This window comes from Cavia porcellus, unplaced genomic scaffold, assembly GCF_034190915.1.
Source record: "Cavia porcellus strain 051 isolate PalLab524CR breed Dunkin Hartley unplaced genomic scaffold, mCavPor4.1 scaffold_11, whole genome shotgun sequence".
Classification (NCBI taxonomy): Eukaryota; Metazoa; Chordata; class Mammalia; order Rodentia; family Caviidae; genus Cavia; species Cavia porcellus.
In genome coordinates, this window is record NW_026947494.1 from 43,615,765 (window position 1) to 43,643,344 (window position 27,580).

General features: G+C 39.5%; 2 protein-coding genes and 1 pseudogene across 4 annotated transcripts in view; 2 read left to right on the forward strand and 1 right to left on the reverse strand.

Moving 5' to 3' along the window:
* The window catches only part of Cdc20b (cell division cycle 20B), a 73,197-nt gene extending 51,827 nt beyond the window's left edge, over positions 1 to 21,370 (reverse strand). Inside the window, exons 1-3 of the mRNA XM_063258146.1 lie at positions 20,947 to 21,370; positions 20,613 to 20,675; positions 2,074 to 2,302 (exon numbers count right to left, since the gene is read on the reverse strand). Coding sequence (XP_063114216.1) covers positions 2,074 to 2,302; positions 20,613 to 20,675; positions 20,947 to 21,009 — 355 coding nt within the window. The 5' untranslated portion in view covers positions 21,010 to 21,370. The remainder of the gene's footprint in view (positions 1 to 2,073; positions 2,303 to 20,612; positions 20,676 to 20,946) is intronic.
* Gpx8 (glutathione peroxidase 8 (putative)) lies at positions 10,776 to 14,418 on the forward strand. Of its 3 annotated transcripts, none has more exons than XM_063258144.1 (3): positions 10,800 to 11,043; positions 11,748 to 12,009; positions 13,825 to 14,418. In XM_063258144.1, exons 1-3 carry the CDS (start codon positions 10,993 to 10,995, stop codon positions 13,986 to 13,988), a joined length of 477 nt encoding a protein of 158 aa, XP_063114214.1. In that variant the 5' UTR covers positions 10,800 to 10,992; the 3' UTR covers positions 13,989 to 14,418. The 3 variants fall into 3 exon arrangements, with proteins under 3 accessions (XP_063114215.1, XP_063114214.1, XP_003470318.1); XM_003470270.5 differs by having other exon boundaries at positions 10,804 to 11,196; XM_063258145.1 differs by lacking the exon at positions 11,748 to 12,009 and having other exon boundaries at positions 10,776 to 11,196.
* Positions 21,371 to 23,173: 1,803 nt separating the features above from the next.
* On the forward strand, positions 23,174 to 25,326 carry LOC100726205 (1-phosphatidylinositol 4,5-bisphosphate phosphodiesterase delta-4-like; annotated as a pseudogene).
* The last annotated feature ends 2,254 nt before the right edge of the window (positions 25,327 to 27,580 follow it).

Sequence of the window (27,580 nt, forward strand, 5' to 3'; positions counted from 1 at the left end):
CCTTTTAAATAAAATTTAAAAAAAAAAATGATGGTGCAAAGAGTAGCTGGTTTGCCCAAGCTATGATCATCCTGTCAGGAAATCACAGTGGGATGCTTGCTAGCCATTAATATCACTATGTGATGCTAAACATATCACTTTGCCTCTCACCCTTCCTCTTGTGGAAAGATGTTATAAAGTTAGCTTGAGATAGCATCAGTGGAGTGCTTTCTAAGCTAAAACAAAAGCCAGTATTATTTGCATCAATATTTTTTCATTTTCTCTTCTCGTGATTGAGAGATCACTCTACTATATTGGACTTCCAACTGTCCTGGAAATCTTTCAAGTCATCATCTAAAACTAAGCATCTGCCATCTCATGTGTTCATCAGAGGAATCAAGGCATCTTGGCCATCTGTATTTGCCATGACAAATCATCTCCGCTGTCCCTAGTATCTGGCCCAAGTCCTGGGATTCAAAACTCTATGAGAAATACATTCCGTTAAGGAGAAAGGGTGATGAAAGCATGAAATGTTCCCCAAAATTATAGGATTTGCTCTAGTCTTGAAAATTAACATGGTTGCTTTACATTTACAGAAAAGTATATAGCAGAAAAGGTCAGCTCTCAGAACCTCAAGTGAGACAGAAATATGTCAATGCATTTCTGACAATCAATCCATTTATAAATGAAGAGGTCAGCGCTAGGCATAATGGTGCATCCCTGTAATCTCAGCCTCACAAGAAGTTCAGGCAGGAGTATCTCAAGTTCAACACCGGCCTCAGAAATTCAGCAAAAGCTCTCCCAAAATAAAATATTCTGAAGGGCTTAGAATACTGCTCAATGACAGGGTGCTTGCCTATTGTGTGAAGTTCTGAGTTCAACCCTCCAGTATCACAAAATAAAACAAAAAACAAACTGGTCAGTCCCACCATGCTAAAAAAGTAGCGGCCTCTCATGTTTTGTGCACAGAGCATGACTGCAAATGAATATAGATGTCCCCTTTGGAATGGAAGGATCTTCAGTGTTCACAGTTACGAAACAGGAAGAAAGAAATCCTACTGGTAAAAGTCTGAGAAACCAGCATATCTGGTTAACACCTAGTACTAAGTAGGACATAAAATGGATTTTCTTGCAAAATCAATTTGACTGATAATCTATCTCTTGGAATTTTGAGTTTCTTACACAATGCGTTACTATTTAAAAAATCAATAATTTGGGGCCAGAAAGAAAAAGAAGGCCCCTAGCTTTAGCCAGATATCCTCCCCAATTACAATGAGATACAAAAGATGGTTATCAACAGTCATCTTTCTTACAATCCTGTATCTCCTGTAGCTTCGGTCAGCTAATGTCAATATTGAAACTTGTTATTACATGAGAAATAATTTCATTGATTTGAAAAGATTTGAGCTCCCTTACAATCTGCAGAACTACAATACTGCAAGAAGAGTTGGCACTATTTGTAATATTTGTCTAAATAAACATTGATTAAAGTATTATGGTATATTGCCTAGGATTTTAGAAGGGCAGGACAGGAATTAAATTAATAGATGATAGGCAGCAAATTTTGCTTCTGAAGGCTGTGTCCAAATGACGGTTACATACCTCAGGAAGAGCGTGTGTTTTAGGACTCTGATAAGTGAGTCATGAATCTTGTCTATCACAGTGGGCTTCGGGTGCCCATTCTGCTTCCCTCATCCACGTCCCAGAAAGCATGATGGCAGAGTCTCTGCCAATCACAGCAGCAGCTTTAGTCAGTCATCACAGGCCACCAACTGATCAGATCATGCTGAAGTGAGGCAAAGGCCCAACTCCAAACAATACGCTCCTGTGCCTCACTTCATTTTCTGTCCATAAATGCTGCCTGCCCATCTTGCTGGGGGTACACCCAGAACCTCTTCTGGTTCTGAGGACTGCCAATGTGCAAACAGTTTTTTGCTCATCTAAACTATTACAACTTTCTGTTTACTATACACCTTTTGGTTTTGTCTCATTAGCATCTTATAAGCAGTTAACTAAATATGATGCTAGAGAGTTCTACAAGACAAAGATTGTCTCAGGAATGTATCCTTTTTAATATTGCAAAATTGGGCTCACCTAGAGTCAAGGTGCCTTGCTCAGGTATTATCTTCAGCACTGTTCCCACGGATTGTGAGATGTCGGTGACTGAATACTCATCCCCAAAGGAATAGGTTTCCAAATCCTTGCTTTGACTCTGCTGCCATCTTGTGGTAAGTGGGCTACTGGCTATAGGCACTTCAGCTGACAGCCTCTTCACAATGTTCTCTTTGAAGTTAGAGTACGGGGTGGTAACTGAATCAAATACCTATTAAACAACAAAGAGAATTGTAATTTACAGTGGCTTCGGTGATACAAATATAAAAATTCCTTAAAAGAGAATTGTATGGGCTAATACAACACAAAATACGGATACATGAGATTTTTAATTTTTATGGCCTAAGAAAACATTATAATATTTTTTAAACATCATTACACACTTTGAGCCTTTGCTGAAGTCTTAGGATGTACCAAAAGAGTTTAAAGGGTAATTATATTTAAATTCAAAATGTAACATGAAATAACACCATATTATGAAATTTAGATTTTTTATATCAATTCCCTTTTATAAATTTTTAGTTGATTCTAACTAATTTGAAACATTGTGAGAGTAAGCAAAGAACTCTGTGGCCCACAGTCAGGTGATCTTGTAATACTAGTCAAGTGGCCCTTACCTTGGAGCCACCAGATACAAAGACACATTTAATTCATACACACACACACAAAAAAAAAAAATCACCTTGATAGAGGGAGGAGACACTTGCTCAAAGTTTTCCTTGGTATTCTAGAATTTAAATATACAAATTTTTAAAGATCAAAAACAAAATAATCTGAGTTTTTAAAGGAAAAATAAAGAATAAATTTATGACATGTCAGCTAAGAAAAATGATCAAGAAATTTCACACCAACAATCACATTGCCTTTGCCTGTCTGTGTTCTTTGGCTCACCACTGTCACTCTGTCCATCTGAAATATTTCCCTCTTAGGAGCTCTTCCCCAGTTCTCTACCAGGGTAACCTCTAGCCCACCTTCAAAGCTGAATTCAACAACACTGCTGCCATCTTGTGGAAACACTGGAAAGTGTCTCAGAAATTCCCTTCATCCTTATTCCAAACTGGTTTGGCAGCCTGTAGTAGGCCAACTAGTATTCCCAATGACATCTAGGTCCTAATTCTTGGAACCTATGCATACCAAAAGACCAAGGTAAAGGGGCTTTTCAAGTGTGGTTAAGTCAAGAATTAACCTGCATTAAACTGAAGAGACTCTTCTGGATTTTCTTGGTGACCACTCGCATCTTGTAAAAGAAAGGCAGAGAAAGATTTGACCACAGGAGGGAAGGTAGCAATATGATCCCAGAGTAGAGCTGGAGTGCTAATGTCCATAGGTCAGGAAGTGCTATCAGTCATCAGGATCTGGAAGCAACAAGGCATGGATTCTCCCCAAGAGCCTCTGGAAGAAGCGAGACTACTGACAGCGTGGCTTGGGCCCAAAGGAATTGATCTCAGACCTAAAAGAATAAATGTGTGTTTCAAGTCACCAAGTTTATGACTTGAGTAATTTTTGTGACTTGAAAAATTTATTGCAGCAACCATACTGCAATACATAGAACCAATGCACAGCCTGTCTTGGACTTCACCGCTCATTGTGTGAAGAGCATCACAACAGTATATTAATAATAACATTTATTGAGAACCTAATGTGCCAAGCAATGGGCTATATGAATTAAATATTTATAAATTTCATCATAATCCTATGAGGCAGGTCCTATTATTATTCCTGTTCTATAGAACTAGAAAATAAATCTTAATAGCGTTTAAAAACCTGAGCACGGATTCAGGTTCAGGCCACTGAACAATAGATGCACAGACGTCATTGCTGTAAAGTGCACCATTTGGAATATGTAGTGAATCACCTTCATAACCAGTAGAACAACGCTGTCAAGACTTGAGCTCTAACAAATCACTTGAGTCCCTGTACTTTCAGCATCTATGCTCACCATCCACTTTTCTGCTTATTTTTATTTCTCTCCTCCTATGTCACACACTCTTAAAGACCAAGGACTTTGTCTTTCATCTTGCTTTCCTCAGGGAACAGTACGTTTGTTGGCCTCTAGAACTCCAAAATGAATAAATGAATTAAAGAAAAAGACACAAGGGCCTTAAAATGAATCCAGAGGCAAGGAAATAAGCTTTCTTTCTTCTCTATGAAGAACAATTTTCATGTTGGACAAGATAAGAGAAACATTCCCACAGAAACTGGAGAGTGACAAAAGTAAAGCGATAAAAGTGTGCCTGAGGGTTTTAAATTAAGTCTAAGTTTCTAGGATAAGTGACACCCAAGAGTACTAACAACAGTTCCAGAGCTGATGCTGATACTTGTCAATGATCTATGGGGAAAAATGACAAATAAAAACAGCCTCCATAGACAAATTGTTTCCATGATTTCCAAATGAGGGAAGATAACTAGAAATAAATTTGTTGCCAGCATCCTAGATGAAACAAATCTTCTCCAATCTTTGTTAGCCTGAGGTTTTCTTCCTGGCTTTGCTTACTTTACTCAGCTTGTTATCAATGGCCTAAGTGGAAATTTATCTATTAAAGTTACTGATTATTTTAAATTGAAAAAGTTAAATTATTAATGAATTCAAAATAAAGTCTGAAACAAAGATCAAAAGCAAGAAAATTAAATTCAAGATTTTTTTCATTGTAGAAGTAAAAAAAGAATTGACATGTAGTTAGACAACCACCACTAGGAGTCAAAAATATGAAACTACCTTTTTTAAAAAAGCAATACAGCTTTACGTCTAATTAAGTGATAAAACAGTGTCCAGAAGAGCAGAAAGCAAAATCCCATTGTTTCAAGTCATAACACATCAGAGAACTGGCTCCAGGTTCAGAAATGTTCTTTAAGAAGGGAGACAGGTGAGCCGGGATTCAAAGCCCAGGTTCAGCTGGAAGAAAGAGATTGCAATGACAGGGATCAAGGTAAGCACTGTTAGAGAGTAACACCCCAACATATGTAACAGTCCCCCTCAAGTGGCATGAGAGAACTCAGAGTCTTAGGAGGAAGAAGACTTGAAAGGAACTCACTTCAAACTTTTAACGGGATGTAATTTATGAAAAAAAAAAAACTTACTTAGTTTGACTGCATATGACAAAACCAGCTCCAATAATAGAGAAGACAAATTTTTATGCAATACAAAGAACTTTCAAAGAGAGTACAATTTCTATTAACACTTTGAAATTCTCAGTCAATCCTTCCACTTGGAACATATATGTATGCTTTGTAATGGTACACATAAATGTTTTTAATAGTTATATATTTTAATATAAATTTTAAATATTTTAAATTTTCAGTATTGATATAAAGTTTTGCCTCACAAAATATTAATTTGTGTGAAATAAATTAATATATTTAAATAAGAATGTTAACTAAGTAACAAATGATATGCAAAAATCACAGAGGTGACATGCAAATGACTACAAGATTAAGAAACTGCTATTTCATCTTCAATGTTTTTAAACTTTTGTTCCCAGGTCTATCTCCTGCTGAGGAAATGCCTGTCGCATAGTTTTAAATGACTCAAGAATTTATTAATGGAGAGGAAGAGGAAGATAAGAAAAATAAGACAAAGAAGGGAAAAGGGATGAATGACTTGATACTTCAAGCACATCAGTTCAGGTTGTTTACTTAAAGAATTCACATCATATTGACACTATATTGGGAGGAATTTGGAGCACCAGAGCCAAAAAGTAAATAGAAAGGAACTTGGAGAGGTTAAAAATAAGGTCAGGAAGTCACAAAATGAAACAACTGAGAAAAGACAAATAAATATATCTAGTAATAAATAATGTGACATACAAATATTCAGTGGGTGGAGAAAACCTGGACATTCCAGAAAAGACATGCTGGTGATGCCAGAATCTTCCAAGAATCTCACAACAAAAGTAATAAAATGTTCCTGTGCCCGCTCAGGCATGTCCCCACCACCTTTCCTTACCCCTGACCACCACAGTAGCCCATTATAGCAGTGCTCTGTCCATAAGATGCTGCAAATTTAGTCTTTCTCTCTCCCTCTCTCTATCTCTCCCTCTCTCCCCTATCTGTGCTACAAATTGAACCAAGGGGCTCACGCACGCTAGTCGAGCACTGACTTACTGAGTTATGCCCCAGCTTACCTTATTCTTGGCCCCCAAATGCCTTCACATCCCAGGGGGCAGTACAACCCAACCCCAAAACGCTACACCCTACAGACAATGATAATGCACTGCATATTTCTACAAGCTAAATGGAAGAATTTTAAATGTTTTCATTGAAAACAAAAAAGAAAATTTCGAGGAGATAGACATGTTTACCCTGATCTAAACACTGCACAATGTAAATATGGGTCAAAACATCACGAATATCTTATAAATTTGTACAATTTTTCTCTTTCAGTGTATCAGTTTCAAAGACTTAGCCAACCTGGCAAGATCGTTTTCAGGCAGGCATTATCTATTACATTCCATTGCCAGTGCCTGTCATTGGTGGCTCCACAGCCGCATAAGCATCCATTCCCTTCCTCCCATCGCATGGGCAAAGGCTGCTTCACTCAGCCTGTCTTCTCTTATCTTGACTTCTTGCTCTGCAGACTTCCTGTGATGCTTTCCAGATAACTTCCATACACAAGAACAAGCTCTTTTTGTTGCTGTCCACTCTCTCCTCTCTTTGGACTCATAAGTGATTTCTTATGAAACAAAATATCTCAGATGAGTAAAACCTCTTCGCGGAAGCACTGTTACAACAATCTTGCCTCATGTTTTTTTCTATAATAAACAGATTTTAATTATTACAGAAGTATAGTTTTTTTGTTGGTTTTGTTTTGTTTTGTTTTGGTACCAGGGATCAAACTTACAACCTCATGCTTGCCAGGCAGGCGCTTATGCCATTGAGCTAAATCCCCAGCCCCTACAGATGTATAGTTTAATGAAAATGAAATAATTTGGATTATGCAATTGCAAGTCTTAAACTGTGTTCTTGGTTATTCCATTCACTAGTTCTTGGCTCCTTCCCATTTCAAACTTCCCGTTTCAAAGAATTGTTGAGAAGGAAATAATATACATTAAAGGAAATCACATGCACCATAAACTTCATAAACAAAGTCATTTTCATGAAAAATGCAATGTTGAGCTAAAAGAACTTGCTGCTTTATAATTCTTCCCTTCTCCTATGTGTTCTCATATCTTCAAAATTGATTTTAAATGTGTAGGAGACTTTTTTATCCTTTTTAATGCCTGAGTTGATTAACTGAGTCAACTGCTTTATCTCATTGTTGATGCCATATCTTCCCCTTCATTTGGCCTTCAACTCATCAGTCTCTTCCTCCCCTTCAGATAGCTTTCCATCATTTACTGAGTGATAGTGATTGTTCTAGCATACTGCCACTACAAAAAGAAATATGTAATTGCTACATATCTGTGGTCTGAGACAGAACATGGAAGCAATGACAGATCACCAGAAGCTGAGAATTAATGAAATCAAAGAGACCCAGAGGAAGAAACAAAGGGGCCAAATCCGTGTTCTCTACACTGTTCAGAGTAGGGGTTCTCTAACATACTGTGTTGAATGTTTCGTTAATAAGGAAAGTTAGGTGGCATGTTTTCATTGTTTGAGCTCTTAAGGTTCAGGATCATTAACACATGGTTTCTCATTTCATCCTTGACAAGTGATGCATGTTAAAGCTTTCAAACTAGTGCTTACATATAGTGAATCTTCTGATCAAAAACCAACCTGAGCTGCAGTCCTGCATACTTGTTTACCTGACATGTTAGCTTATACAACAATCCCTTGGACATTTGTATAGCATAATTTTGGCCTTCTCAAGCTCATTCAGCTCCAGATCACTTGATAAGAGTTTCTGTATTTATAATACAATGGGTTAGAAACTATCATGTTTTCATCAAAATAAGAGCACGCCATGCTCTATCTGAGGGTCAGTCAGCTTTCCCAGAGATAATCACTGTGTCTTCCCATCCTGTAGCCCAATTATAATGGGATGGGTTTACATGGATCGAACTACAGCAAGTGTGTTGTAACCTAGTTCTAACCAATGCGCCTCCTTCCTGTTCTGTAGGTGCCATTTCAATAAAGATTAAAATTCCATTTCCAGTAAAGACTTAAGTTTCAGCTCCTTGTAAATCCCCCACCCCTCCCCATTCTTTTTAGGTTAAGTCTCCATTTCCCGTAAAAGCTTTAAGTCTCAGTTTCTTGTAATACCGCCCCACTCCCTTCAGCCTATCTGTAATAAAATGTACTGTCCTTAAGAAACGTTTAACTATAAGGAAGTTACAGGAGATACCAAAAAGCCCAGATGCTATCAAACTGGGTCAAAGTTCGCAACATGCCTATGGTTTTCAGCTTTAAAACCCAACCCTTTTTGCTGTAAGGCGCGCATATTGGCTCCCGGAGACTGCGTCACCAGGCCTGGCCTAAAATAAAGCCTTTGCTTCCTAAATTCTAATTTCTTGCTTCCTTGGATTTTATTCCGGGGTCTGAGCTATCACAAGTGTTCTATGAATTAACTTTTAAAATGCAAGTTCCTGGACTACTGCTTGGGTAGCCTGAGGAGTTAGCTAAAATATCTAGTGTAGGAAACATGAAAATATCTAGTGTAGGAAACATGCCAAACAATAAAAAAAAAAAAAATTGCATTCGTTTTCTTATTGACACCAAGCACATTTATTAGCAAAGAAGAAAGTTATCAAATATATTCATATCCTTCCTTAAGAAATTAAAAATAAAAGACAATAAAACCAAACACAAATAGAAGAAAACATAAAGATCAGAAAATACCATCCCTTATCAAAATGCCAACATCATTTAAAAATTGCATTCTAAAGGTTCTCACTCTTATGCATATGAGTCATGAGGGGAGAATCCTATAAAATGTAGATTCTGACTCAGGAAATCGGGGGTGAGCCCTGAGATGCTTCGTTTTTAACAAGGTGATGGTCATACTGCAGGCCAGAGTGTGTTAGTAACAGAGTAATATTGGTATAAAGCATAAACATAGGGACTTTCACTATTTAAGCAACTCAGCCAAAATACGCACAAATAAAATTATCACAGTTGTGTCCATTTTGGGTACATTTTTGTTCTTTATAAGAAGTTATATTTAAAAAGAAATATTTTCTGCATAATCATTTTTTCTATTGTGTCCATTCTTATCAGATCATGAGAGAGGAATAAAGTGGCTTCTTTTGGAAGTTTCATGGAAAGATTTAATCCTAAACTGTTGGCTTTGCTCGATTTATCCCAGACACACACACACACACACACACACACACACACACACACACACACGACAAAAGTGGGGATGTGAGGAAGAGTATGGCAGCTTCTTGAGCTCATCCCCTTTAAAGCTCTCACAAGCCCACAGTGGTGAGAATGGCAGTCTGGTAAATTTGTTCTAGAAACCCATCATGATGTCAAAGCTCAGGCCCATTAGTTTAGAACTTCCTGTATCTTAGATAGACTAGATTCTGAGATAACTAATGGAACCATGGATTTTAGGACATGCAGCCCTCAGTTGTCTCCCCATCTCTACACTTAAGATTCATTACCTTTAGTGATATCAGTTAGACCCCTCTAGCAGGCAACAGCCAGAAGAAAAATTAGACATGATAAAACAGTAGGTTGATGAACTCAAGTAGAAATGAGCTTGGAATGTTTTGTTTTGTTCTATTTTGTTTTATCTTGCTTTTTGTGGTACTGGAAACTGAATCTAGGGCTTTCGCACTGAGCAACATCTCCAGCCCTTTTTATTTTTTGAGACAGGGTTTCAATAAATTGCCCAGGCTAGTCTCAAACTTGTGATCTTGCTATCTCAGTTTTGCAGAGTGCTGGGATCACAGGAATGTGCCACCACGCCCAGCAATGATCAGGCTGTTTTAAAAGTGCAGGGAACACAGAAACATTGCAGTTCAAAGGAAAATGATTGCTTCAGGGAACTTCTCAAGTGTGTGTGTGGTGGAAGGAGTGTAGGTATGCTATAAAGTGCTTTTTTTTCTTTTTTTTTGTCTTTTTTCCTTTTTATCAGTACCAGGGATTGAACTCACGACTGCCTGCCTGCTTACAAGGCAGGCGCTTATGCCGCTGAGCTAAATCCCCAGCCCCTATAAAAGTGCATTTCTTGAGGGAATGGTAATCAAAACTTCAGAAACGCTGAACTATATTTTATGATAGAATAAGAGATTTTAACGTCATCTGTGTTTTCAATCTATTTAATTTTACTGAATTCACAGGCTTTTGATTGCCCTGGCTAGATGAGGGCAGAGTAAACAATCTTTTGAGATATTTCATTGTTTTCCATTCTAAATTCCCTGAGGTGATGCAGTATGTTTAATCCATAGAGATAATATTAAAGTTGCCTCGGGCCAGACATCCAAATTTTTTTTTTTTTAAATCGGTACAGGGGACTCAACTCATGACCGCCTGCTTGCAAGGGAGGTGCTAATGCCGCTGAGCTAAATCCCATCCCCTAGACATCCTATTAATTGCACTTAATCTACTTTTAACATTCCTGAATGCTGCACCCAGCCCTCCACATCCAACCAGTTGTTTAGGAAGCACACAGATGCTTAAAGGTCAGTGAGGACTTCAGTTTCCAAATTACAAGAGCGCCATCTTTTGGTGAAATATTTTCTTTGTAGGGAAAGTGTCAAGACCTAGCAAAAACGCACTAGTTTTTCTGGCAAAAAAAAAAAAAAAAAAAATGCAATTACATCACAAATACTTTGAAATTCAATAGAGTCCCTCCCTTCTTTGGATTTTCACTCACCACCACCGAAAGGTGTCTTCTATTTTTTAGCAATGCAAGAAGCCAGTCGTCTTTCCCAGTTTTCTATTAAGCAAAAGAGGTTTCAAGTTTCAGCTCCTCCTAGAATTCCAGCCTGCTGACTCCCTTTAGAACCATCCAAAATGGAGCCTCTCTCCGTTCATCCATTAAAATGTTCCGGGCCCAAAGCAAAGGTATTTGCAGTTTTGCTGTCTATGGTTCTGTGCACTATGATGCTATTTCTTCTACAACTGAAATTCCTCAGACCTAAAATCAACAGCTTTTATGCCTTTGAAGTGAAGGATGCCAAAGGAAGAGTCGTTTCTCTGGAAAAGTTTAAAGGCAAAGTAAGTGAAATCTTCTGTTTTTACTTCCATGGTTCCTCCACGTTTCTGCTTTGTGTCTTGCTATACTCAGTTTTTGCCGTTAAGTGGTTGTAGTTAGGATGCTGTCTTTAAAGTAATTTCATTAGTACATCAGTTTAATTACCAGAATTATGAGAGTTTATAGACTCCTAATGGATGAAATGATTGTCTTATTTTTCTCAAAAATGCTTTACTTTTGTGTTAATACTTTTAGTTGTCTACAAAATACAGGCAGTAATATGGAGATGACAGCATTTGTTAATAAAAGTATTATTTCTGTTTTAAAGCACTTTAATCATAATAATATTTATTTTAAAAACTTTCATGAGTACCTAATGCTTTTTTAATGGCAGTAATATTTCAGTCTTCTGGTTATGATTTTCAATAAATTGAATATGTTAAAAATATGAAGTAATCAACTATCAGGTTATATTCTTGCAGAACTGTTTTAAGATTTTATCTACTCGAAGGTTTTTTTTTTTTTTAATCGTTTGCTTCAGCTTCCGGCTGATCTTTTTCTTTTTTTCCGTGAGGTTACACTAGTTGTAAACGTGGCTAGTGACTGCCAGCTCACCGAGAAAAACTACTTAGCGATGAAGGAACTCCACAAGCAGTTTGGACCATTCCATTTCAGCGTCTTGGCTTTTCCCTGCAATCAGTTTGGCGAATCGGAGCCCCGTTCGAGCCAGGAAGTAGAATCTTTTGTAAGGCAAAACTACGGAGTAACATTCCCCATCTTCCACAAGATTAAGATTCTAGGATCTGAAGCAGAACCTGCCTTTAAATTTCTTATTGGTAAATATTAACCTTGCCTTACCAATATAATCTTACTTTTCATTTAAAATATAAAATACCATGACCATATTTTCCTATTTCATTTGAAATGTTTTATTGAGAAATTTTCTTAAAACTATCCAAAAACCAGACTCTCATCCTTCATAACTTTTTAGAAGTTATGATTCCTGAAATTAATGTTTCAACTTCTTAGGTGGCAAAAGTATTCAGTTCACTGTATTTTATACCTTATGACCTCTTCCTGAAAACTTTACATGAATTGTGGCCCTGGCTATTTTCACAAAATATCACAGTTCTCCTTTGTATTATCTAGCACTGGGGAAATACCCCTCGTTATTAAAGCTGTGCATTTCATGAATATTATATTGAACTCATTAGCTGAACAGTACTTGTGTTTAACTTTATGCTTTCTTAGCTGAGAAAGTTTCTTCAAGGATTAACATCTCAGGTTTTTGCTAAAATTCAAAACAACATAACTTGATTTTTTTCAGAAGGCAAGAAAGTCTTTTTAATTGCTAACCACAGAAATCTATTCAAAGACTGTCCAAGCATAAGATTAGCATAAATTAGCATGGTATAGTGACTGTAAGGGTTGGGCCTCAAATACTTTTGCTCTGTGGCTTCAGGCAAGTGAGTTAACTTCTCTGTTTCTGTTTCCTCTCTTATAAAATGAAACTACAAATGTACCCACCTCCTGGAATTTTGGGAAGGATTAAGCATACTAATTGGAAAAGTAAAATATTTACATACTGTTTATGTCCCAAACAGTAAAGGACATTCATTCACTCAGCTAATGTTTTCATCTAATTTATTTTGAGGACATATTCAGTCCTATTTTCTCTATAAATAGAGTTTTGGTAAGACTATGCCTCAGACATATTAAACTCCAATCCAACAAATGAGATACTCTGTAATATTTTATATAAGCATGTAGTTCGAATCCTCTAAAAACATTTAATTTCTAGAGAAAGTTGACATAATGCCTAACACCATGAGTAGTAGAGTGACGTCTTCATTCCTTTTATATCTGGAATACACTTGAGGCAAGAAAAGCCAGAGTCCATGCCCTTGAACTAATCATGCCTCAGTTACAGCAGCCAAATACTTGGGGCACCATAGAACACAAGGTATTCCTGTCACTAAAAAAGCTTGTAAATCCCTGCTTATTCTGGGTAATAAAAAGGGTAACAATGTAACCTACAGTGTTTTACTGAATTTAGGTGGGAAGGGTAACAGACCCCAGGGGTCAAGAGCACAGATCTAGAAAAGGAAAGCATTGCTATCAACCCAACCTCTGCAACTTATTGGCACAGGATCTTGAGTCTATGTCCATCTTTCTTGTCTATAAAGTGAGGATAATATTATATAAAGATTTATCAAAAGGGTATCACAGTTTCTCAAATACAATGATTATTTAAAATTCCTTGCCATTTTCAGCTATGTAATGTTAAAAACACTAATATATTTAATATGAAAAATAAGCCACACATTCCCATTGCTAGGGACCTTTAGAACGTTTTGTCTCCAAATATGTTAAGAAACAAAATTGAGTTGATGACAAAGTAAATATCTTTAGAGCAACAAACTTTGTTGTTGTTTTGTTTCATTTTGTGATGCTAGATAAGTAATCAATGAAGTTATCAAGTACAGTATATCAAAATTTATTCAAAACCTGAGTTGTGCTTTGGATATATTGTTTTGTATCTGATATTATGACAATCCTAGAACCTATTCTAAAGTTATCACTTAAGCAGATACTAATGCAAATTAAAAATTTTGACAAAAAACAAAACTGTATTTGTGAATCTGTTTTAGATTCTTCAAAGAGGGAACCGAGGTGGAATTTTTGGAAGTACCTGGTCAATCCCGAGGGTCAAGTGGTGAAGTACTGGAGGCCAGAGGAGCCAGTTGAGGCCATCAAGCCTGACATCGTAGAACTCATCAGACAAATCATCGTCAAAAAGAAAGAGGATCTCTGAATATGCCACTGAGCCACATTAATGCAATATAACAGAGAAACACTGCCAGAGAATCTGGTGTCACTTTAAATATTTTGACAAACTAGGCACTGAAGATTTTTTTTTTTTTTAATGTTTTCTTGCTAGCTGGTGATAGCGCATGTCCCCAGGACATGTTACCCAAAGCAAAATAAGAGTAGCAAAAAATCAAAATGAAATATATTCAATACTTCATCTGACAACATTGAGAAATTCAAAATATACAGGTGTCAATGTGTTTCAATATCCTATTGTTCAACTTGACATTTTCTAGGGTTGCATTTTATGGAAATGCCTATATGGTATACCACTGGATTCAAGAACAGTCTATGTGACTAAAATTTTTAGAGTAACTGTAATGACTATGTTGATATAAATAAAACTCAAAATAAACGATAAAAGATGTAAAATATTGAGAGAGTTGAATCCTTATATGTGTTTCATATTGTTTTTTTTAAAGTACAGCTTTGTAGTGTGTTTAACTATATCTTGCCAAATAGTCATTTATAAATTACACTATAATAATATTTGAAGAAATCTTCATATTCAATACTTTCTCCCTCTTGTGTTGTAAGAGCAAGTCAGATTCCATAAATACAATGCTAATATATTCAGACTGAACTAGTCATTTGGAAAGAATTCAGTGCTGTATCATTCCAATAGCTAAAACAGAAAAAATAACTCCAGTCAAAACTCTAATGTAAAAAAAAGGAAGGGTTTGACTGTAATCACAAAATGTCCTAAAATGTAGACCTTAAGAGACACAATATACATTTTCTCCTGAAGTTGTGACTTTGTTTATTTATTGTATAAACACTAATGAAACAACCTATCAACTTGGTGAAGATTGTTATCCCATGAAATATTCATTCTATAAAAGAACTAAATATGAAGACTGGGGTAAGTGTGTGTGTGTATGAATAGTTATAAAATCTGGCTATCAAGGAAGAAGACCCAATTTAAATAGCCTGTAGCTTAACTCCATAATTTTTACCTAATAGATGAAAGTGAAAATATTTTGGCAGTGGATTCAGTAATGGTATCACCATACATATAGTTCATGTAAATGTCTGGACTAAAGTTCATAAAGGAACAAAAAACATTTCCTAGAGTGCCTCCTGCTTCAAAGTCTGTATACAACCACCAAGCCATGAATGTGTTTCATGAGGCACTTGGGGGAGGCAGAGGCACAGCACCCATTGGCAGTGAGGGACAAGAATTGACAGGTATAGCTGCAAGAATATCAGATTAGTGTGTAAGCAAACCTGCTCCTATCTCAGCTGCAGGATTTTGGTAAGTTACTTAACTACTTAACATTATTCTCCTTAGTAAGTTAAGTGGGACTGAAATGAAACGAAGAGCCTCTTCCACCTCTAAAAGTATACTTAACAGGAAAGAGAACCAATCTGTATAATCGGTGAAGACATTGGCAATTTGAATTCTGAGTCTCTAGACAAAATTTTGATTAGGGTGAGTCTTAAGTGTTGTCTCTCCAGTACTCTTGCATGTTCCTATGGTTTCCATTAGCCCCCCTAACAGTTACAGTACGGGAGGGATGTTTTCCTGTGCTGCGTTAAATGCATGCGCATCACCCAGGAGACACCAATGGATGGTAACAGCTGTGTGGGGATGACCTTGACTGTCCCAATAAATGTGATTTGATGCCCTCCATGCCTTAAGTCATTAGTTCTCTCCAAAGCCAGAGAATGGGTTTCTTATACAGGGCACAATCAAAATACATAGCGAATGTTTAATTTTTTTTTTTTTTTTTTTGGTACTGGGGATTGAACTTATGACTGCATGCTTGCAAGGCAGGCGCTTATGCCACTGAGCTAAACCCCCAGCCCTGAATGTTTAAATTTAAAAAAAAACATTACAGTAAAAGACACAGCAACACTCATCCCTTTTAAAATACTCATTTGAATGTATTTATCCCATCATTCTTGCCTCCTCCTGAAGTTGTTCTGGAAGTCTTTTATGTCTTTATTAGATGTGATCAAAAATGGTGAGTGCTGCCGAGTGCCATCCAATGGAAAGGCAGGCTCTTCAAAAGACTGCAGTGTTCTCATCTACCTTACCAGATTTGGGGCTGTGTGATTTCTGGCTCTTGCTCAAAGTCAAAATGATCATGAAAAGTGTTTGGGTTCAAGAAATCGAGGCAGGCATAACAGCACAACTAAAGGCACGCATAAAGATTTCCAGAACTGACTGCTTCCAAAAGTGGGAGGAAGGAGGTAAGGGTATTTGAAGTGAGGGGGAGTGTCATGGTTTATGTTTGTGTCCCCCAGGCCTCATGAGTTTGCATTGTGTATTTGTGATTGGTTCATTGTCTAGTGCTTGGATTGATGGTGTCAGTGCTCCACCCACAAAGGGGTGGAGCCAGGATGTGCTGTAATGGCAGGAAGAAGGTGTGTCTTGCTCTTTGCCGGTTCCTCTTTGCTGTTTGCAGCGGCCAGGGCCAGCCATGCCCGCCTGCCTGGGAGCTGACTGAGTGTGGACTGAAACCTCCAAAAACTATAAGAAATAAACCTTTCCTTTCCCAACTTGGGCATCAGGTATTTTGTCTCAGTGAGGAGCATAAAGTAACTAAGACGGGGAGTTCATGGCAGTGTCTGTTACTGCGATAAATGTCTTTAAAATACAAACATATTTTTTGATCCCATAGTATCTCCCAACCTGACATTTTATTACAACCTACAGTCGCTGCAACAACCAGTCTTCCCTTAGCCTCTGAGAATATAGAGCAAGTCCATGGAGCTTTGCAGGTCTGTCCTATGTATTTCCGAGGGAAATAAAATTCATGCATCCATCCAGAGTTCTCTACCAATTAGTGTTAGGAAGTGTTGGACGAGTAGAGCCATTTGCTGATATGCTGCCACCCATGACTCAAAATGTCTCACATAAACACTGCTGGACAAATATACTGAGAAAAACTGCATGTTTCCTGAATTGACAGTCTTTCTTCAATCTTGGCATCAAAAAGTCAAGAACACAGGCTGCTACAGGATGCCTCAAATAAGGAGTGTAACAAAAATATCGGACATTATATAAAAGAGTACTTTGTCTTTATGACAAGGAAAAGGACAAAATAAAATGTATTTTAACTAAGAAATCATTCATTGACTGGAAGTTTGTTTTGGCATGTTTTAATTGGAGGATGGAGAAAATATTTCATTAATGAACTCCTAATTATCATCCCATGACAAATGTAACAATAAAGGTGTTGGGGAATATAGTAAATATTAATTTGCCTGAAATCATTTTATTTCTACACACTTAATAATCTTGTATATGGGTACATATGCATTTCTTAATAATTCTATGATAAACACTAGCATATATAATGGTAGCTGGTAAATGTTCCCAGCACCCTTTGAAAATTGTGACTTACAGCACTTGCTAAGTTTGCCTGGTGTGAATGCCGATTTTTCAAGCCACCAATGGTTGAAAAACTAGCTTGCACAGTTTTTGAAAACTTAGGTTCTTGAAAAACAGCATAAGCTGCTTCCATCACACCGAAATTCCTAAAAACTTGACTTGGTCCAGCATCATAAGGAACTCAAAAGAGAAAAATCTACAGCAAAACATAATATATATATTTTTTTTATTGCAACTACACTATTGTGACAGATTATATAAAAATGTAGAAGCATACACAGTTTCTAAATATAAGAAGTTGCTAATCCTCTACTGCTTAATCACACTAAAATCTATTAACCTAACTGGACCGTCTTCAGATACTCTCTAACCTAACTGGACCGTCTTCAGATACTCTCAAGTATGAAAATCTTCCAATAAAAACAAAGAAGGAAATGAGGAAGATAGGAGACAAAGGTAGTCCAAGAAGAAAACCAAAACCTATATTTCTCTATTTTCTTGTGAAATAGTAACTGTTTCAAAAGACTATTTTGTGTGAGCAATAGTATTGAATGTTCCTATGCAAAATATTTTTATTTGTGGTTCTCCTTTGGGGAAAAAATGACATGTTTGGGGGGCTGGTAAGGGGACAGTATATTTGGTCCTCAGGTTGCTGTCATCCTTCCTATGGAATAAGAATATCCTACTAGCTGTTATGCATAGAAACCAATCCTTCACATCCTTTTCTCTCTTCCCATCCCAGAATCCAAACTATTGAGGCTGGACTTTGCTGAGTGATGTATAACATGCTCTCTTCTGAGGGAATAAAGAGCAGCATGGAGTAAGGAATTAGAGAGCCATGCAGAGGGCAGGAATGGGAAGGAGTTAGGTTTCCAGCCCAGCACTCAACATGGCGGCTGCCAAGGGAAAAAACAAAGGAAAGAAAAGCTTCTCAAGTAGCAGAGCCTCTCTGCTCCTCTTTCAGTCCCTTTTCCTCTACAGTCCCTTGTCTTGGCGATGAATTTCCCTATTACTCCTTAAGGACAGATTTTCTTCTTAAGTTTATATCCTCATTTTCCTCCTTACCTATTTCCTATTTCATTCCTTCTTTCTCATCTCTATAATATGGAAGTATATATTCAGCTTATTGAGAATAAATATTTTATGTCTTGCTCTTTAGTTTAAAAAAATTAAAACACAGAGGACAAGTCTTCTGAATTGTTTTATTTTTATTGTCAGGATGATATTTATAGTAGATAACGTTAAAATTTAACTTTTAAAAAAGGATAAAAACAATATTTACATAGAAGAGATTCTTCAAAACAAGGATTGTAAAAATAGAATAATACTGGACAGCAACAAAAAGATGAGACTTGGGGACTGGGGATTTAGCTCAGTGGCATAAGCGCCTGCCTTGCAAGCAGACAGTCGTGAGTTTGATCCCTGGTACCGATGATAAAAAGAAAAATGAGAATTGAAAGAAATAAAATCTATGAAAATCAAGTTATGAGTTTAGCTTATGTTCTAGAAATACATTTACATTTAAATAAGCATAAAAATTATTTTAATAATAATTTATATAAACACATTATATTATCCAACACATTACAGAATGTTATATTTTTCTCATATTTCAGCGCTTAACTAATAAGACCAAACTACCAAGTTCCAATAACTTGCTGTAAATAGCCACAAGAGAACATCATACGTCTGGGACCCAACATGTATCGGATTCCAATCCTTGGTCAAAATAGCTTTTAAGGAAATGAGAAAAAAATTACATAATACTTTCATAGCTAGCTCTTTCCTCCTCACAAACCTAATTTTATGCCCTTTTCCAAATATTATGAGTCTGTGACTTTACAGAAAATGGAATAAAGAAACCAACCTATCCCCACTCAAAAACATCCCTAATGTTCTTGATAATTTTTTTTCCTTTTTCCTTTTTTATTGATACCAGGAATCGAACTCACGACTCCCTGCTTGCAAGGCAGGTGCTTTTGCCGCTGAGCTAAATCTCCAGCCCCCGTTCTTGATATTTTAATTGAGAATGTTTTAACTGATAGATCCACCTAGAAAACTACGTCAGTTTTTCCTACATGATAAACAATCATAGACCCTCTACCACCATATTAAGAAACTGATGTAATTAAAGTATTTCTTTCAACACGATAAAGTTGTGCATTATATTATAATTAACTCAATTATAGCAATAACAACTATTATGGTAAATAGTGCCCTGCTTCATTGCAAAATACCTACATGCACACAGATTACATTCTGATGTTCGTTGTATATGCAATAAGATAGCAGTTGTATGTTAGCTGCTAATAATATATATTCAACCAGCTAACAATACACTGCCAGCCCATCACACACAGGTATCCAGAAGCATGTGGGAGGATAGTAGCTATTGATTTGACCCAAAGCAGCCCCCAAGGAATACTCTGCCTACCTGATTCAGATCATTGCTGCTTTTCATGGCCCATGAGTCATAGAAGCTAAATTTGTAATAGGATACACAGTAGCAAGAAGTTAGTCATTGCATTCTAAAAGTTCAGCTATGTATTCAATTTAGAGTGTCAGCATTTGAATACAGAAAAAATTATCTGGGAGGGAAAATCTATACAAGTATTGATGAGTTCAAAAGTAAAATCTAAGAGTAAAAAATTAAAGCTGCACTATATAGCCTACAAAGAAATATGATAAATGTTCATAACGATAAACTTAAAACATACAAGGGCTGCTTATGTGGGGGAATTTTTATTTTTAAAATTTTTACATTGATTACAAGAGAAACAAGATTTTTGGGTTGGGCCTTTCCAAGGCAGAAGTCTGGATCAAGGTTTAAATTGCCAAGAGCCCTGGCTTATGTCACTCCTTCACACTGTCCACAAGATGTCACCATTTCCACTTCATTGGGTAGCACGCTTCTGATTGCAACAGAGAGGAGTGCAACTAGCAACTGCTAAAATGAAAAATCTTAACAGCCAGCTAGCAATGCACTGCCTATCTGTCACATCCAAGTTTCACCTTTTGCTTTTAAGGTAAAAACTAGAAAGCATCGTTCTGATACAGATGATTACCATTATTTGTCAGCGATCTTCAGCTTTTTTAATTTTTCTAGGATTAGATTCTGTACTTATTTTCAGAACAGCCTATACTTTTCCAAATGCCTTCTTTAGCAAGCATTAATTTGCCCAAAATCAAAATAAAGACAGAGAGCAAGAGCAAGTCTTGGACACTCACCTTGGGGGAACTTCGACTTCTCTGTTGCTTCATGTTGTGGGCAAGCACCCGCATAATATTCTCCTTTGGAAACACAGATAACACGTTGAGAATGAAATTATTTAATAAAATGGTAATATCAGGTTCCGATTTTTCTAGATTCTGAGCTTTTCAAACCACATTCCTTTTTTTTAAGCAACCCGGCACCTCCACAATATAACTAAAGTACACAACTCAAAATTAAAATCAGGATGTGGAGTTTGGGCCACTTCATGACGCCAAACAGATATTTAAATGGTGCCTTTGGAAAGACGCCGCAAGAGATAACTGGGAGACAGAGAAGGGCATTACACACCCACAGCATCTCTTCTTCGGTCCGGATCCTCCGCCGGGCGGTGCGCTCCAGTTTCCACTCCATCTCTGCCTGGCGTAGTTGTACCTGGAGCGTAGCTTCTCCTCCGACCTTTTCAGGTTTTCACTCCAGGGCTCAGTCAGATTTAACATCCAATCGTTAAACCCCTAGAATCTCCTCCCCCAGGACCATCATACTTCACCACCTACCTCTACTTTCTCCGAGTCTTTCGCCCCATCAGGAGGACTGGTCCCGGGGGTACCCTTTAAAAAGCCGGCTCGGCGGCCCCCAGAGCGGGAATCCCCCTCCCGGCTTCTCATTGGTCAGCGCCCAGGTGACGTCAAGCCCAGGAGGGATTCCCCCTGCAGGCGCGGCCCCGCCTCCCCTCCGCCCGGTCCCACCTCCGACCCCGCCCCGCGCCGGCCTTGGCGCGCGCCAAGCGCCAAACTTTGCCGCGGGCGGTGGCGGGCCTGGACCCGGCGCTGAGGGCAAACGGGACCGCAGGAGGCCAGGGGTGGCGGGCAAAGAAGCGGGTTTTGGCCGTTCCGTCTCCGTTTTTAGAAACAACAATGCGTCATCCCAACGGCTGCCTTCCAAGCTCCCTCCGCCCTTTGAGGTCGCCAAGTGCAGTGGCTGCCGGCTGCCGTCCCCCGCTAGCGATCGCGGTGCGAGCCGGGCGTGGAGCTCGGACCGGCTCCCGGGGCTCCCGCAGCGCTTCGCCGTCCCAGAGGCTGCGCAGGGCGGCGAGACACCTGTGCGATGAGCTGTGCGAATCCACAGTGATGTTCATTCAGTAGATTTCCCTCTGCTCTGTCCGCTAGGAAGTGGCCAGGTTCTCTCCCGGGAGCTCTGAGCTCCCTTCCTAGACGGGCTCACGGTGGGCGAGAGGCCGGAGGACAGGGAGGACCTCGTGCAGGAGCCAGGCAAGAAGCTGCGCAGACACGCCGCTCCACGATAAAGCAGGAGAGGGCGGTGCGGGGCAGAGGTGGTGCACAAGGAGCCAGATGGGCAGTGCAGCCGTCGCTGCTCTCTAAGCCTCGGAGGCGAGCCGTGGTGGCCCCGCCGAGGGTTACTGCCCGGAAAGCCCGAGTCTGGCACGCCATTCCCTCTTCCCTAACCCCTCTCACCCTACTTCGTAGCATAGGCTGAATTTTGCTCTAAGGCACTATGTGACTTTGTGCCTTTTTCTGAGGAAAGGTTCACAGCCATCAGATATTCAAAAGGGTCAATGAGTAAAAAGGTAAAAAATTAAAACTCACTCCAATGCTTTTCTTGATAGTGAAAGCAAGAAAAATGACATCAAAATTAACGCCCCAATCTTAGACCAGATCCCTCTGTAAAAGGTTAAGGAACATGATAAGGTTAGGGAAAATGATTCACAGAGTAATTTAATCTTTGAGATTTATCAAAACGTTTGATAGTCAACTCGAATAAAATTTGTTTCAACCACAAGGATTCTACTTTTCTTGCAGTGTATTCAAAGAAATACTCATTCCAAGTTCCCCCAGCAAATCCTTTCAGCCAACATTGCCTAAATAAAGTAAGCTATTATTGGATGAGTCAGATGCAGTTAATTAATAATGTTTTACAAATGCCAACTAAAATTAGCAATACACTGGAAATATGAAATTTTTATCTTTTCTATTTTAAATAAACTTTACATTTACCCATTTTGTACAAATAGTTCAAATGAGTTTGTAAATCAATTTAAAATGGGATTTTTAGAATTGAAGGTCTTAAAGTACAAGTAATTAATTATTCACATAGAATGCAGATACCTGTAATACTTATAAATTGCATTTTGGCCACTAATGTCACTGCATATCTATACACAGTCTCTAAATACCTTTTTTTCAGTGTAAAAGTGTAAAGTGTTACTGTAATATCTTTTAAAAAGTTATCGTTCAGCGGCACCAGCATGCCCTCTCTCCCTCCCTCAAGAGAGTGGGGGCGAGCGGGGCTGCCCTCTGAGAGCGGGGCTGCTGAGCCACAGCCGCGAAGAGCCTCAAGTCCCACCTGAGGAGGCACATGTGCTGGCCCAGAGTCCACCGCTGTCACCACCGGCAGCATGCAGACAGCTGATTGAAATATGACTGATTGATGAAAGCTGCAGAGACAGGGGATGTGGAAAAGTGTCTTCCATCCTTGCTAAGAAAAGAGTCAACTGAGGCAAACTAGATGTGGAAGGCAGATCTGCGTGACTATGGCACTAGCTAGTGGAACATGGATGATGGCATCTGTGATATAAGACCAGCTGAACACTGATCAGGACCTGCTGCAGATGTAAGAAGGCATGCTGATGTGCAAGGTGAGGTCCAAAAGCTGGAAGAAGCAATGATACTTCAGACTTCAGAATGACAGCATGACAGTCTGACATGCACAGCAGGCCGAGGGCAGTGTAAAGCCCAGCTTCTCTCAGTCTTTAATGGAACAGTGTAGAGGGGCCATGATTCTGAGCTGCTGAGCAGTCAGCAGAGTAGTTCCCACTGGAGCAAGGCTTCATGGCTGTCTTCCATGGTCAGCGCTCCAACCCTGACCTGGTGGCTAACAGTATTGAGGAAGCCCAAACCTGGATGCAAGGACTCCAGCTGTTCGTGGACCTTGTTATCCTCATGAACTAACAGGAATGGCTAGACCAATAGCTGAATGACTGGTTCCAGCTTGGAGACAAAAACCAGGATGGTTGGATGCATTTTACAGAAATTTAGTAGCTGCTACAACCAATGAATATGGAGATGAACCAAAAATATGCTTTTCATCTTTTCCAGACAACAGACATCTTCCAGACTGGGATTCTAGGAGCAGAGGAATTTGTACACTTCTATAAGTCACTAACTAAGCATAAAGAGGTACAGAAACTGAAAACTTTTTGGCTGATGGCAAGAAGTTGACTTTTCCTGGAATTTGTGGATTCCCTTCAGGGACAGCAGAATGGAAAAGATTATGTTCCTGACCATGCTCTGGAAGTCATTAACCATATGAGCCTTCAGACCGTGGCAAACTGCGACACATGCTAAGCATGGATGGCTTCCTCAGCTACCTCTGCTCAAAGGATAAAGACATCTTCAATTCACTTGCCTCTCTGTCTACCAGGACATGACTCAGTGTCTGACTCACTACTTCATTAACTCCTCTCACAACACCTATTTAGTGAGGCACCAGCTGTGTGGCCAGAGCAGTGTCGAGGGACATTGATGGGCCCTGAAGTGGGGGTGCTGCTGCATGGAGGTGGATATTTGGAATGGACTTAATAGGGAACCCATTATTTACCATGGACACACCCTGACCTTCCTCATCCCATTCAAAGATGTGGCTGCAGTAACACAGACTACTCCCTTATCCTGTCCCTGAAGAACCACTGCAGCTGGGAGTAGCAACAGACTCTGGCCCAGCACCTGACTGAGATCCTTGGGGAGCAGCTGCTGAGTGCCCCTTGGAGGGGCTGCTGCCCACACAGCTGCCCTTGCCAGAAGTTGTGAAGTGCCCGCTGTTTTGTCCACCTATCTGTTGTCAGACTATGACCCAGGATCCTACTCCCTATCCTGGGTGGCTTCTCTTGCCTTTGCAGAAACTCAAGCCCATCTTGTGTCCAGTCCTCTTCCCTAGTCTACTTGAAGTCTGTCCCATTCCACAGCTTCTCGAACTTGAAGAGTACTACTACTTCTATGAGACATCATCCTTCTCTGAAAGCAAGGCCAGGAATCTTATCAAGGAGGCTGGCAATGAGTTTGTGCAGCACAATATCTGGCAGTTGAGCCAATGGTCTGAGGACAGACTTGTTTAATTACAATCCTCAGGAGCTCTAGATGCAGGTTGTCAGATGGCGGCTATGAATATGCAGACTGCAGTTCTTGAAATGGATATCTGTAATGGGTTCTTTCGCCAAAATGGTGTCTGTGGCTACATGCTAAAGCCAGATTTCCTGCGTGATGCCCAGATTTCCTTCTACCCCAAAAGGCCCATCAGTCCTTTTAAACCTCAGATCCTAATAGTCCAGGTGATCAGTGGTCAGCAACTCCTCAGGGTGAACAACACCAAAGAGAAGTCCATGGTGGATCCACTGGTGAAAGTGGAGGTCTTTGGTATCCCTGCAGACAATAGCCTGGCAAGAGACCAGTGATGTGGAGAACAATGGCTTTAATCCATACTGGGGACTCTGTCCTTCCAGATCCTGGTGCCTGAACTTGCTATGCTGTGTTTGGTGGTAAAGGATTATGACTGGAAATCCCAAAATGACTTCATTGGCAGTTTACTGTGCCATGGACCTGCATGCAACAAGGTTACCACCACATATACCTACTCTCTAAGGATGGCACCGGCCTTTATCCAGCTTCCATCTTTGGGCATATCTCCATCTGGGAAGAGCTGGAGACTGAATCCTGAGATTTCTAAATACTCATGCACAATCGTGATCCTGGAAATGAATGTCTCTCCTGTAAGATCAACAACTACTATATCCCAGGTGGGGGACTGGGAGTCATTAGCTCCTGGGATGGAAGTCCCTGGGCAGCAGCAGAAAGTTCTCCCTATGTCCCAGGCCATGGCTTTGCTGATGTGGCCAGGAAAATTTGATATTGGAGCCCATGAAGCTGCAATGGGTGCAGTGGAAGGGGTAATGAGCCTGCTGGTGCAACTCCATGTCCTGATGGCTCTTGAAAAACAGGGGACAGCCTCAGAAAGAACACAGCACAGGAACTGCTCCATGGGTCTGCCTCTGGTGGTGCTGAAGACCCTTACGAACCTCAGCAGAGAACACACAGCCAGACTCTGGGCAGAAGAAAGTGTCAGGAGTGGCACGGTGAATCTTGAAGAAGCTCTTCAGGGCCTGTGGTTGGGCAAACTCCTGTCTACATATAGGACATGGCAGGAGCCATCTGCTGGACTCTTGCCCTGCAGAGGATCGTGGAGGGTAAGGTTGTTGGTGGGAAGCTCTATGGAGCACGGAATGCTAGGGAGCCCCTGCTCAGGCTCTATATGGGTCTCAGTGCTCTGGTGCAGAGACAGAAGCTCTGTTCACAGCACTCACAGAAGTATACCTCCACCACCTTTACCAGGATACCTGCAAGCAGAGGATGGACAGAAAGGCAGAGAATCAGATGAAAAGGACTGTAGGAGCTAGTTACTAGTAGTAATGCAGATGAATCTTTTTGTAATCAAGAAGTATAGAGGACTTCAAATCTGGCTCCACACTAGACTGTGTAAGCCCATAGGTCATCGATGGTGTGCAGCTGGTATTAGGGCTTCTAGTGTCTAGCAAAATATCTAGCACAGATAGGTGTTTAATGAACAATCATTAATAAAATCCAGGAAGCATTATAAAAGGCATATTTTGCTGAAATAAAAATTAGAAACTTCCTGCTGGGTGTGATGGCACATGCCTATAATCCCAGCACTCAAGAAGCCTGACTACATAGCAAGACCGTTATCTCAAAAAATAAAAAACACTTCCAAAAGAGGACTGTGATAAACTAGTAAGAATATCTGCAACACAGAATATAGCTGGGTGTAGTGACACATGCTTGTATGCCAGTATGTTGGAAGGCTGAGGCAAGAACATCATAATTTCAAGCCTAGCCTGGGCAACTTTGTAAGACTTTGTCTCAAAATAAAAAATAATAAAGTGCTAGGAATGTGGCTTAGTGTTGAGACCCTAGATTCATCCCCTGGAAGGAGAGGGGAGGAAAAAAGTGAAAGCATCATTTTCAAATTCTGAAAAAAAAGGTTTTCAAAGACACAGGAGTTAATAATGGTGAACATCCTTCTGAAGAGTCATGTCTGTAATCACTGCTAATGTTATAGTAGCAACCAGTAGCCAGGCATGGTGGTACGTGGTTTAAATCCTAGCACTTGGAAGGCTGAGACAAGAGGATGGCCTCGAGTTCAAGGCCAGCATGGACTACACAGTGAGTTAAAGGCCAATCTGAACTACATAGTGAGACCTTGTCTCAAAATACTAAAATGAACAAACAAACAAAATAACAACCACCACCAAATGATAAAAACAATGAGCAAGATCCTGATCTTGCTGTCTTTTGGTCCTGCACCTGGCCTATAAGTAGACAGACCTGAGATTCCACAAAGTTAAAGCCATCATGTGAGTGGTAGAGCAATGCCTGATTCTAGCCCAGGTTTGTCTTGCTTTTATTTTACTAGCTACCTTTCTCTATTTTTTAACTTAAAAAAGTTCTATGCAGTAGTTCAAATGATACAGAAGTATTCACCACCACCCTCATATCAACAGTCTGGTCTTTATCACTGAAGGCTTCTATCTCGAGTCTCTTCTTTTTTTCTCTCTTTTTTTTTTTTTTGAACTCTGTAATTATGTTGTCCAGATGGCCCTGAGCTCCTGGGCTCAAACAATCCTCCTGCTTCAACCTCCTGAGTAGCTTGGATTATGTGCGAGTATCACTGCACTTGTCTTCTCTTAGGTCTTTTTTGGGGGGGGGGGTGATGTTGGCTTGAGCCAGTTTAGTACATCAAGGTAGCTACAATAGTGCAATTAAGACACTCCCAAGAAAGGACTTCCAGAACTGCTTCAGAAAGTGGCAAGGGCTGGCGACATAGCTCAGCAGCACAGTACTGCCTGACAAACATGAGGTCCTGAGTTCCAATCCCAGTGTAAGACAAAGGGATAGCC

Bases quoted from the DNA above. Each gene is read 5' to 3' on its own strand.
- Gpx8 (XM_003470270.5), top strand. From the start codon at position 10,993: ATGGAGCCTCTCTCCGTTCATCCATTAAAATGTTCCGGGCCCAAAGCA. The intron at 11,197-11,747 runs GTAAGTGAAATC...TTTTTCCGTGAG, and splicing joins TGGAAAAGTTTAAAGGCAAA to GTTACACTAGTTGTAAACGT. The intron at 12,010-13,824 runs GTAAATATTAAC...AATCTGTTTTAG, and splicing joins TGCCTTTAAATTTCTTATTG to ATTCTTCAAAGAGGGAACCG.